Genomic DNA, 13,878 nt, shown 5'->3' with positions numbered 1-13,878 from the left:
CTTGGGGGCAATGAGGAGTAGCAGGACACTTTTCACTCTTGGACTTGCAGAAGAGGTTGCAAATAGTAGGAATGACTCAAGCCCAGTTAAGAATAGACATTAAGGCAATATCCATAGTTCCAAACTGTCATTGATGTAATGGGTCAAGGCCTTATTCTAAGATAAATTATGGGAAGTGCAAAGAAAAAATAGAGAAAGGCAGAAATTAATCTTCAGTTTGGCTGTGATTTCTCAGCAGTCCATTTACACTGGGCTCATTAGAGTATGTGTAAAAGTAGATCCAGGAATTCCTGACACTCTGTCTCTCATTTTCCATCCAGGACCTCACAGTCTCATGGAACACAGAAGTAAACATCAGTGGTAATAATGCAGTGTGATCAGTGTCATGGTAGAAATATTCAGAAAATGAGAGGAGAGCACAACCAAACTGTAGGTACCAAGTGCATGAGTCAAGGTTCTCCAGAGAAACAGAACCAACAGAATATAAAAATCATATATATATTTTTTCCAGTGCATAATTGGCTCACAAGACTGTAGAGGCTTGGTAAGTCCAAAATCTGCAGGGTAGACCAGGAGTCTGGAGACCTAGCAAACAGCTGCATTTCAATCCCAAAGACAGAAGACAGTCTGCTGGCTGACTTTCTTCTTGCTTGGGGGAGGTCAGTTTTTGTTCTGTGAAGACCTTCCACTGATTGAACGAGGCCCACCTACATTTTGGAGGGTATTCTGCTTTATTCAAAGTCCACTGATTTAAGTGTTCATCTCATCTAAAAGAAAACCCCTTCACAGAAGCATTAATGATAATGTCTGACCAAATATCTGGACATCGTGACTCAGCCAAGTTGATGATATACTTACCACATTCTTGTGTATCATCAACACACACTTCCTATACAGGTACCTCAGATGTTCACTAATTCCAGCTACTTCCTGCACCCTGCTTTTTCTCCACTTCTGTCTTTCCCTTTGCATTGATCCCAGTGACCAGCACTGCCTCACTTCCAGATGGTGTCTAACCTATCCTGTGAGTCTACCTTACATTCATTTTCATCCAGCAATACAATTCTGAGTCCTACTAGATTCCTTGTTGTCTCAAATACATCCCTCCCTACTTGCCCAACTAGACCGGCATAGCCAAGGGTGATCACAAACTTTACATCATTGGCTGAAACTGTCCACATTCAGGTTAAGGGGACTTTTACCACCAGGTAGTGGCATGGAACCCAGATGTCCCTTTGAACAAAACATTACATTCTGGCATATGTCACAGTTTCCCTTAGTTGTCCACTTGCCTCTTAATTATTCATCACTTGAGTGACTTATCAATTTTTAGAGTAAGCTAGCTCTCAATGTCTCTCCTTCATGTATGCTTTTCGCATTCATCTTAACCTCGCTTCGACTGAACCTGCAAAGGGCGGTCCTTTCTGCTTCAGGTGGGAATCTAATGGACAAATCCATGCTTCATATATTTGCATGGTTTGTGGATTTCACTCACCATGCCCACCTCACCACCATCCTTGATCCTTGATGAATTCAAATCACTTTTCCCCCCAGGCTTCTTTGGATGGTTCTTTATCGACAACATATTTTCCATTTGCCCCACTAGATGTACTTTCCATCCTTCTGCAGCCTTCTCTGTGCCCGGGAAGGCTGACTAAAGGCATTATACCAATAAGTGCTCTTGCCTTCTGAATTCTAGCGGAATTTGCTCGACAGAAACCTAGGAAGGAGACTGGAAGGGGTGAGGAGAGACTGAGGTTACTCCCCAAGCTCCTTGATGGCTGTTCCCAAACACGTCACAGCTGTCTCAAGGCACAGATTCTTCACATCCTGCCCTCCTTCTTGCTCTGGCGAAATGCCCTCCCCTCACCTCCATGGGCCTGATGGTGGGAACATCTCCTTTGTTACTAGCTCCATAGTACAGTATATTCCCATAATTTCTCCTTGTACATTCATCCCTTTGTAAACAGTCCCTAATGTAAGTCAGATCCAGTCCTCCAGAGAGGGGAACAGTGCTAAAGACCGTGTATAACCTGAGGATGGTGGCTTGTTATTGGTACTCAGAAAGTTGCTCATCTTTCCTTCAGGGTCAGCTAAATAGTCTGGCATGCTCAAGAATGATCTGATAAAAACTGGAGTTTGGGATTAACGTATACACACTACTATATATAAAATAGATAACCAACGAGGTCTTACTGTATAGCACAGGGAACTCTACTCATTCTGTAATAACCTGTATGGGAAAAGAATCTGAAAAAGAATGGATATATGTATATTTATCACTTTGTTGTACACCTGAAATTAACACAACATTGTAAATCAACTGCACTCCAATATAAAGTAAAAATTAAATTAAATTGAAAAAAATAATTCTTTTCCCTGGAATCAAGATAGCCGATTTCCTTGCTGGGAAACTATAGTTCAGATTATGGATCTTCAGAAACTTCTGCTTGTCCCTAATCAAGTCACTGTGATCCTTTTACTTTCTAGTCATTCAGGTACATGCATTTTTCAGTGTTCTAAACTAGCAATTCATCCTGGTGAGTTGGGTGGTCCCCACAAATGTGCAGGATCAAGGGACCCTGGAACCTTGTTCCTGACATTCATTTGCTCTTCCTTGAAAAGCCTTCCTTTGTGTCTTCTTCTGGCCAGTTCCTACCCTCCATCCAATTCTTAGAGATGTTTCCTGCCTGCCTGATAGCCCTTCCACGAGTGTCTGGGTTAGGTGCCCCTCTTGTGGGCTCTCAACACACACTACACATGCGCTATCCTTGTGAAGACATTTTAATTGTTGCTGTGTCTTTTCTATGATTAGCCTGTGGAGGAGACTGAAATAATACTGTTATGTGTTGAATTGTGTCTGCCAAAATGATCGCTTAAAGACCTAACACTCTGTACCTGTGAATGTGCAAGGCCTTAATGGGAAATAGATTCTTCACACATGTAATCAAATTAAGATAATGTCATACTCCATTAGGTTGGACCCTAAGCTGATATGACTGGTGTCCTTATAAGAAAAGAGGAAACAGACACACAGACATGTGAGGGAAAAATATCACTATGATGTAATCACACAGAAGCAGGGAGACAGTCCCAGGGATGCAGAGATTGAGGGGCTGCTTCTAGGAGCCCAGGAGCACCCACGGGTCAAGCAAACTGCCAGATGCTAGGGAGAGGCCAGGAAGGAGACTCCCCTACAGGTTTCAGAGGGGTTGTGGCCCTGCTGGCACCTTGATTTTGGTCTTCTACCCTCAAGAACTGTGAGACAATATACTCCTGGGGTTTTGGAAGCCACTCAATTTGTGGAATGTTGCTAGACCAGCCCAAAGAGACTAAGACAGACATGACTGTGTACACTTGCAGTTTGTGCAGTGCCTGAAATGTGCAAACTTACACTGAGCTGAAATGAATTGTACATCATTTAGAGATATGTTAAATGTAGGCCAAGTGTGTATTCCTGAAGAAACTTAACTCTATCTTTCTCATACTTCTCTCCTACCCCCTAGTGTCAGAATGCAGCCTGGGTTATGGCACCCTGTCGAAATCTGTAGAACCCTAGATTCAGTCCACTTTACCGATAAGCCTAATCGATAAGCCTAAGTTACTCCTATAATTTGTCCTACTGTCCCCATGCAGAGATCACACTGCCTTACACCAAAGAGGGCAGTTGCTCCTTGAGCACTCGTGGCCCTCATATCCCCAGGATCACCCCGTGGTAGATAAGATGCACAGACTTAAATCTCCAGGGAGGGGCAAGAGTAACCTATAGAAATGAGGAACTACCCCCAGAGTAACTGTAAAGAGAAGATGCGAGGCAGCTGGGATTCATATTTACAGTTTTCCACAACTAAAACCCGCCCTTTACCCTCATGACATCCATTTGCAAGTATCTGCAGACTTAGGGGAACCTTCTCCTTTTCTTTGGAACCTCAAATGGTCTCTCAGGGAGTTCTAAATGAGGGAGGCCTGAGGGACCACTTAGCTCCAGATCCTTATTTTTGAGATGCACAGCCAGGCTGGGAGCACCCAGCCGACTGGCACAAAGAGCAGTAAGAGAGACAGTCCAGGTTCCCTACGTCCCAGCTTGGTTTACACTCTCTGTGTTATGCCCCAGGAATACCTCTGTAAAGTGCAGAGACCAGTGGCTTTGTGCTCTTAGAAACCGGAGTTAAACACACAGCAAGTCTTCTCTGGCCATTTCCTCCCTCCTTCCGTTCCCCCTTCTCCTCCCTCCCTCCTCCTCTCCCTCCCCCTTCCTCTCTTCCCTGGACTACTTTGTCACACTTTTCCTAGTGTCGTAAGTCACTCACATTTAAGAACAGTTACTACTGACAAATAAAAAATTATGTATTTCATTATTGTTATATTTAGGCATTAAAAATGTTTGTCAGTTAAATATGGATATAATTCGCCTACACAGAAGTTTGCTTTTACTTTTACAGGTATTTTAGGAAAACAAAAACAAAACCAAACACCTATATAGTTTGCAATTGCATGTGACCAGAAAAGCATATTTCAAAGAAATCCCCAATCGTGCACAACGCACCCTATCAATTTTGGGACATAACTCAGAGGTCCTGATGCCTTCAGCATCACATCAGCAAAAGGGCAACATTTAATATACATAAACATTCATCTTTAGCCATTCCTGGACAAAATATCAAACATAAATCCCGAGAGAAGTCTTTCCAAAGAGAGGCAGAGCATTTCATGTAAATGAGATCTATGAATCAGTGTCATTCTACTTACATTATTTTGGAGAGTTAAATTTGTCAAGCTATATTTAATGTATGTATTTTAATTTCAAACTATATGTTTTAATATAAATAGGATGTCTATGCTTGTCTCTTAAATGCATGGTGTAAAAATATACATTTAAGAACATATACATTCATAGAAAAACACACATATGCATTCATAGCAAAAAGTCCCAAGGAAATTCTAACAATAAAATATCAATAGCAATCCCTGGATTGGGGTTTATAGGTGACTTTAACATTTCTTCACACTTTTCTTCTTTTCCTTAAAGTTTCCATAATTAGTATTGATTATTTTTATAACAAAATAAAAGCATGGCTTCAAGCAAAACATAAGCAATACAAAGTATCCAATTAATGTTTTAGTGATATAGATTATTGCTGTACCAGAAGGTCTTGTTTGCTTCCTGAGTCTTGACTATTAGTCCCAGGATTTATTATCTCAAGCAAGTCATGAAATTCTCATGTGCTCTTTCCTTCTATGTAAGATAGAGTTTAAAATATCCACCTCATATTTTTGTTGCCAAGAATTAAAAGAGATGATATTTGTAAACTCTCAGTTCAGTTCCCAAAGATGGCAGGAGCTGAGTCATTGATGCCATTACCACAAATCCTCTTATTATTTGTCACACCCATCACTCAACAGGCACTGATCTCCTTTGCCTTCTTCTGCAAGCAAAACACTTCCTCCTTTTTTTGTAAATTGCGGACTGGGGACAAATTGCATCAGAATCATTTGGAAAGCTCAATAGAAGTACATTTACTGAATTTAGAATTTCTGGGTCTGCAAAGTCTATTTTTAGCATGATTCCCCAGAGAGCCATATGTTAATTAATTTTGAAAATAACCAAGATCCACGGAGAAGCCTACTTCTTGACCAGGTTGTTGAACATTATAGGCTGGCACAACCGTGAAAAGAAAACAGTAACACAATTTCTAATTATGTTATAGGGCTATTGAGAAGCAGCTAGCATACATTTTGAAGAGATGAAGTATGATGGAAATGAAATGAAATGGCATCCAGTTCCATGTAACTAGCATTTTCTGCAGAAAACCTGTGGCGTTTTGTATTCAGATGGGCAAATTACTGCTAAATGTCCTCAATCACCATTTTGGCAATGGCTTGCTTGCATTTCTACCTGCGATACTGCATGCTATTTTTCCTTATTTTACTGCCTCATGAATGACAATGACTATGCCTTATTTCTCTGCATATCCTTTGTGGCCAGGACAGTGTCTGACTATAGACAGACCTCCACAGATGTGGCGCCCTGTAGCAGCGAAGTCTGGGGCCTGAGGACTCAAAGGGCCTTAATAGATTCCTACTTTTCTTCTTTATTACATGATTCTGCTGGTGCCTCCGAAGGCCAGTGCTCAAAACAAACAAACAAAAAATGTGTATATGCCAACTGACATTCTAAACAGAGGGAGTGCTTGCATTGCTATATTTTTAAATAAATATTACATCAGGTTTGGGGTGTGGAATTATTTTTTTAAGAATAAATTAGTGATCACATGCTGCTTCTAAACCCATGTAATAACTGGCTTTTAATACATCCATAGACACTTTAGAAAAAAATGGCAAGATATTATGAGATAGCCAGGGAAAATAGAAATAGCTCAGTGTTTTGGTTAGGCATCTGCGGGATAACTACCCTGGCTAGTTTCAGCAATACAGATGATTTTGTTTCATCCTCACAACTCTAAGAGGCAGAAACTACTATTTCCATTTCACTGATGCAGAACTGAAGCTCACAGTGACCCTCGGAGTCACACGGTCCTCAGAGCCAGACCTGAATCAAGCTTTCCCACTTCCTGAATCAGGGCTTTCTATTGATATTAACTTTTGTTTTTTTTGTCTGTTGGGTTATTTTCCTTCTCTTTCTGTTTTTGAATTTTAAGAGAGACATGACCTTGTTCAGCTCTGCAGAAAATGCTTGATATTTAATTCTTGGTTCAGTGAAACGTTGTCAAGACCATTAACAGGTTTTCTTCTCTCATGAAAATAACCTAGCTGCTAAATCCTATTATTTACCTAAATACCATTTCCCCCCTGAAGTTGGTCCTTCAAATTTTTATTTATGCAAGTGTCCCCTTCCAGTGGATTTCCCTTTGCATCACATAGTGACATGAAGCGTGAGTAGGAATTCTGCACCCTTACCTGTGATGTTGCAGTACACTTGGAAGGGTCCCAGGGTCCCACTGCCATCTGAGTCGATGTAGAAGAAACCAGCTGTGTTGCCTTGGTGTCTGTACACCTCACAGGATTGCTCGTAGAGGGCTGGAAAGACACAAAGGCAGCAGAGAAGAAACTTGGCTTGGCTCTACATATCCTTTGGAGGATCAGTAACTGCTACTTATTATATTTACTTTCAATTGTGATTTCTTTCCTTTCTCCTATAACCTCAACTTTCTCCCCGAGCCTTAACAAACTAGTGCCCCAATGTTTGATGGGCTTGCATCCTCCATTCATCCTAATGTTCATTCTTCTAAACAACTCCGAGTTTACATCCTCCAAAACTCCGAGTTTACATCTCCCCCTCCCTCTTAAACAGCCCTTCCCTATGCTGATGTGTTTGTCCTTCCCCTGCACTTGCACAGTTGTGAAGCTAGGGCATCATACACTGTTCTGTCTCCTGCAATAGTTACAGAATCTTTAAGAGTGGTGGCAGTGTGTAGTTTGAGGCTGTGTTCCAGCATCTAGCAGAATGCCACACTCACAGTGGGAGATCAAAAGTTAAAAATGTACAAATAATAAATGCTGGAGTGGGAGTGGAGAAAAAGGAACCCTCTTATTAAACTGTTGGTGGGAATGTAAATTGGTGCAGTCACTAAGGTGAACAGTATGGAGGTGCCTTAAAAAACTAAAAATAGAGCTACCATATGATCCAGCAATCCCACTCCTGGGCATATATCTGGAGAAAACTCTAATTCAAAAAGATACATGCACCCCAATGTTCATTGCAGTGCTGTTTACAATAGCCAGGTCATGGAAGCAACATAAATGTCCATCAACAGAGGAATGGATAAAGAAGATGTTTTATATATATATATATATATATATATATATACTTTTTTATATATACAATGGAATATTACTCAGCCATTAAAAAGAATAAAATAATGCCATTTGCAGGACCATGGATGGACCTAGAGATTATCATACTAGGCGAAGTAAGCCAGATAGAGAAAGACAAATATCATATGATATCACTTATATATGGAACCTAAAAAAATGTACAAATGAACTTATTTGCAAAACAAAAACAGACTCACAGACAGAGAAAACAAATTTATGGTTACCAAAGGGGAAAGGGTGAGGCAGAGGGATGAATTAGGAGTTTGGGATTAACATGTACACACTGCTAAATATAAAATAGATAACCAACAAGGACCTACTGTAGAGCACAGGGAACTATACTCAATATTTTGTAATAATCTATAAGGGAAAAAAATCTGAAAAATTATATTTATATATATATATATATATATATATACATATATCTGGATCCCTTTTTTGTACACTTGAAACTAACACAACATTGTACATTAACTATACCTCAATAAGAAAATGTTTGATTAGTGAATGTAAAATTGAATATACAGTCATGACTTTTCATTTATAAAGTCAAATGACATGGTCTTATTTCTATATACCCAGAACTCAGCACAATAACTATCATATAGTAGGTGCCCAATCAAGTTTAGTCCATTTTGACTTAACAAGCATTTATTGAGTTCCTCATATGTGTCAACAGTGTGGTGGCCACTGAACAACAGACCAAGGATGTGGCAATGAGTCTGTGCCTTAGAAAGCTGGCAGCCTGGTTACAGCCAAAAAGACCTTTATGTGCTCAGAGAGAGGCAGACACAACTGTCCTGAGATGGGATACTTTGAACAGTCTGAAGGTAAGAGAAATTTATAAATCTCATTACACCCACATGAACGAATTTGGTAGGGTGGAAAGGAGGATCTGCTGCTTCACACGAGAAAGTAGAATGTCGTCTAATGCTTGAGACAAAATAATGTAGCTCAGAGCAGCAGGTACGCATCCAATATTATGTCATCTTCCTGTGTTGAAAACACTTCAGTGGCTCCTAACAGTTTTAAAGATAGAGCACTAACTCCTCACCTTAACTACCATGACCCTGTGACTAATGTCCCAGCCCAGGAATATGAAGCTATAGTTTGACATGATCAAGTGTGAGGGGTGCTTCAAATAATTCATTACAAATAAAGTTCTAAAGCTTGAGAGGCTTTGACTTTGTATAAATTAGAGTGAATTCAAGGTGATCCTTGAACTCATGTAATTCTCCCTTGCAGTCATACACCGTTTCTGAAGCTGTGGGTCCATGGGAGGGTCAGTTTCCGCCCTGCATATTGAGCATAACATATAGATTATTTCTACTGGCCTAAACCTGATAACACACCAAGGTGTGTGTCACACATCTGATAACACACCTGGTAACCTTTAAGATAACTCATCAGCACCTCTTGGAATTCACGCCCTCCCCTTGAGTGTGGTCTAGACTTACTGACCTGCTTCTGACAGAAGATGATGACATTGTCAAGACCAGGTTGTAAAAAGACACATGGCTTCCAACTCGGGGTTCTTCTGGAGCACCTGCTTTCAGAGAAGCCGACTGCTAGGTCCTGAGGTAACCCTTTGAAGAGGTCCAAGGCATGAGCCTGGAAGCTTCTCTCCAGAGTTTTAACTGAAGTGACAGTAGCCCTGGCTGACACCTTGAAGGCAGCCCCATAAGACTGGGTCAGAACTACCCAGCCAAGTTGCTCAAGGACCCACAGAAACTATGAAGTAATAACGTCTGTTGTTTCCAGAGGATAACTTTTGCTGTAATTCATCATGCAGCAGTAAAGAGCTAATATACTCTCAAAGCATTAATTCTCTCATGTGGTTATAGGCATAAAAAAAGAGTCTATCTAATACAACTGAAGTAAGGATTCAGAGATAATCCACGTTCAACACTTAGCATAGTACTTGGCACGTAGGAAGTGCTTGATAAATAAAAACTATTATTATTATTAATGTTAAATTGTTTCATGTTATGTCGCCTCTTATTTTTTGTCAATTTTTTGCTTACTTAATTTTTTTCATGAATCACAAGACTTGTTAAGAAAAAACAATAGGCCTTACCTCCCTTCCGTGCAGAGATGATGACATTTATTTCTTAGCTTATTCTTTTGGTATTGACTATTATATCTCTAAATTGTATGTCTATACTGCTACTTCTTGATTTTCCAAATTTATAGGTCATCTATTCACTTACCAATAGGAAAGATGAGAATTTAGCTTTTTTCGTCACCTCTCCCCACATACAAAGAACTTTCAGTTTCCACATACTGCCAATACAGTAGGATCACAATTTTAGTTAGATCAATCATTACTGTTTATGCTAATACAACAGAAAGCATGCTATTCACGAATAGCAAATATGAAAATATGGTTGTTTCCTTTCCTGAACACGATTTCATTTTTCTAGAAATTAATAACTGTCTTATTCTTCTTCTCATTTACTTTATTTTCTAGGTATATATCACAAATTTAACTACAAATTCACTAACAACTCTCTAAAATGCCTTCCAAAATATTCAAGTGAAAACTAATTTAAGTGGATACCTATGAAGAGAGAAAGAATGGGAGAAAGGGGAAAGGGACAGAAACTAGGCCTTTCTGAACATGCCACATTTTTAACTTTGAATCAATATAAATATTTTTTAAAACCAAAAAACAAAATTAAATATACTAGAAGAAAAGGTGCAATTCATAAATATGGAAAGGAAACTAAATGGATTTAACTACAAATTATATCAAGTGATATTTAAATTCAGTATTTTCTTCTTAACTTTTTATCACAAAAAAATCAAATACATGCAAAGAGCATAGAGAGTAATAAAATAAACCTGATATCACAACTAGCTTCAACAATAACCAGTATTTGGTAATCTTGTTTCATCTCTAGTACCTGCGTTATCAGTTATGCATTGCCAGGTTACAGACCACTACAGAACTGACTTAAGACAACAATCATTTCATGATTCTTCCCTCAGCAGAATGAAATAAAGACCAATGAAATAAAGAATTAGAAAATAATTATCAAGGATTGCTAAATCATTAGATGAAAAGTTGAGGGGGTCCTTTTTTAGTGGATGGATTAAATTAACAATACCCAAATTCACTGATCAATCTCAACACACCCAAAAGTGATTATCAAGATGCCTGCAACATGAGGTAATAAGAAATACACAGCACCACCTAAGATACATTCTTGCCAAAAATTTGAAGTTGAATCTAATCAAGTGCTGAGATTTAAACACTAACCCACAGTAAGAGGTAAAGAAACACGCTCCACATTATAAAAACACAATCAGTTAAATTCAGATTCTGGGAACATCTGACTCAGTTTCTTCAACAAATAAACAGCAAAAAGGGGGACAGAAATGCAGGAAACATATCAGTCAAACACTGGGTATGGACCTTGTCAAGATCCTGATTCCAACAAAGCAAAGACAAAATTAAGAGAACCAGAAAAATTAAAATCAGATTTGGTATCTTTAAATATTTTTAATTTTGCTTGGCTATGATAATGGTAGTGTGGTTATGTTCTAAAAGATAAAACGTCCATCTTTGTCAGATACATACTTAGGGATTTGTAGTAAAATGATTATGTCCACAATCTGCTTTTTAAAATATTTCATCAAAAACAAAGAGGGACATAGTGGAAACAAAAATGGTAGCCTATTGATAAATACTGAAACAGGGGAGGGTACATTGGGGACAATTATACTATTCTATCTTTTTGTGTATGTTTGAAAATGTCTCTAATAATAATTATTATTTTTTTAATATTTGGACATTTCAGGTATTCTATGGATTTCAACTTCTTTGAAAAATTATCTTCTGGATCTTTCTGACCTGTGGCAATCTGGACTGGTCTTCTTCCAACCTGGCACATAGCTGTCTCCTCTGGCCATCTCCCCACCATCATGCTGGACATTCCCTCTTGAAACTAGCTTCTTCCCACAGCATAATTCCCTCGAAATCCACTTAAGTTGTTTCATGCACCAATAGTTTATTTCTGTTTAATTGCTGAGTGGCATCCCATGGTATGGATATACCACAGTTTGTTTAGTAGTTAACCCATCATAGGACATTTGGGTCATCCCCAGGTTTTGGCTGTTTCACTGGTGGCATGTTTAACAGTTAAGCCATTGTAGGACATTTGGGTCATTCCCCGGTTTAAATCCCCTGGAGGCTTTCCCTCACCCCCCACCACCTCTGAATACTCTTGTTTTAACAACATGCAATTCTTGATTCATTGATGAACTATATCTCTAAAATCTCTGAAAATATTAATTGTAATATAGTTTTTTAGAATATTTTCTTCTTTCTGTGTACATTATTTCCTCCAAGGTAGGGGTGTGTGTGTGTTTATGTCCTCGCGTGCTTAATTGGCTTACTTGTTTTGTGATTATTTTGGTCTCTGTTTTATCTGGCATGTTAGACTCTTTTTCTGGGATGTCAGGTAATCTTGTGTGGTCCTCTCGTATTTAACAGTGGTCAGCACTAAGTGTCAGCACTAAGCAAATGTTTTTGGTTTGCCCTCCATGGGCTTTATTGTAGGGTTAAATGGCTGGACAACTCCGTGGGAAACCCTCATGTTAATGTCTGTAGGGCTTCTCCCTTGGTCTTGCTAGAGTCTGTGGTTTAGTGGGATATGTTACATGAGATTTGGAAGGTGGAAGTGACACCACACACATTTATTTTACACCTGTGAGGTTGATGCAGGGCGTGAGATGCTGTTGCAGATGACACACATTGCTGCTTATCTTCTGACTTCAGTTGTAAATGTGGGGCAGCCAAGCCAGCTGGTATTCCAGATGGGCTATCTCCTCATTTAGCTTCCCTAACTCCTGGCCAGGTGCACCTTACATCTCTTATGATCACCTCATTATTAAAGTTGAAGGTTGGGAAGTAGTAAAGGGCAAGGTGGGTCAGCTGCTGACTAACAGGACCATTAAAAAAAAATCAATTACTATTGTTTATGTGAAGTGTTAGGAGGAAGTGAAAGTAAATTCATATGTTCAATTCATCAACACTTCCAGGAAGTACAAGCATGCTACTTGTTGATTAAATTGTTCTTTCTCTACTGCATGCCTAACACACTATATAACAAGTACTCTATACACACATATTGTAAGACTACTGATTTTTCAGTTAACTCTAGCCTCTGAGAAAAGTAAATAAAAGAGACACGGTTCTGATCTCAGGTAATTCAGGCTCTTAAACTCATCAAAATTAATCCCAATACAGATAGAAAATTTTAAAAGACCAATTCCTATAAAAGAAAGAGAAAAGGTATTTAAATACTCCATAAGAAAAAAATACAGCAGGATCCATATGTTTTCCTTAGATAATTCTTTAAAGAGCAGATTATCCTTAATGCTACTTATCCTTCTCCAAAAATCTTCCAAATGTATTATATGAAGTAAGTATAAAGGTAATCCCCAAACCTGACAGACCACACAAAAAGAAAAATTACAGCCTCACTTATAAATATAAATTTTAAAATTATAAAAATATTGGCAAACAGTACACGATAGCATATTTAGAAAGGAAATTATGACCATTTGGGGGGCTTAATCCAAAAATGCAGGCGTGGTTCAATATTAGAAAATGTACTATATATATAGTCATCATAATAGGGCTAAGGAGAAAAATGATATGATCTCTCCACTCATTTAAAAGATAACTGACGTGAAAACACTAGAATTTCCCACTCAGGTCAGAAAAAGAACAAAAACAAGCATCTTCAAGATCTCTACTAATATTTCACATTGTGTTAGAGTTTCAGTCATCGAAATTAGAAGAGAAAAAACAACAGGAGGCATACAAATTAGAAAGGAAGAAGTTATACTCTTTTCATGGATAATCAGATTACATATCTAAAAATACTAAAATAATCAGTGTAAAATAACTAAAAACAAAAGTTGTAAGCTATAAGATTAACATATGGAAATCAATAGCTTTCCTCTATTACAGGCAAAATTAGTTAGAAAATATTGATAGTGGACCCTCCTTTACAATGTCAAAGGGAAAGA

The 13,878-nt window shown here is 38.6% G+C and overlaps 1 protein-coding gene across 1 annotated transcript in view; it reads right to left on the bottom strand.

Moving 5' to 3' along the window:
• CNTNAP5 (contactin associated protein family member 5) overlaps positions 1–13,878 on the bottom strand; it is an 884,418-nt gene that overhangs the window by 276,315 nt on the left and 594,225 nt on the right. Inside the window, exon 12 of the mRNA XM_007456361.1 lies at positions 6,919–7,038. Within this exon, the coding sequence (XP_007456423.1) occupies positions 6,919–7,038 (120 nt within the window). The remainder of the gene's footprint in view (positions 1–6,918; positions 7,039–13,878) is intronic.

Source organism: Lipotes vexillifer, unplaced genomic scaffold (genome assembly GCF_000442215.2).
Source record: "Lipotes vexillifer unplaced genomic scaffold, Lipotes_vexillifer_v1.1 scaffold3, whole genome shotgun sequence".
In the NCBI taxonomy this organism is placed as follows: Eukaryota; Metazoa; Chordata; class Mammalia; order Artiodactyla; family Lipotidae; genus Lipotes; species Lipotes vexillifer.
The sequence above is the reverse complement of the archived record's forward strand: the minus strand, read 5'-3'. Positions and strand labels throughout refer to the sequence as shown.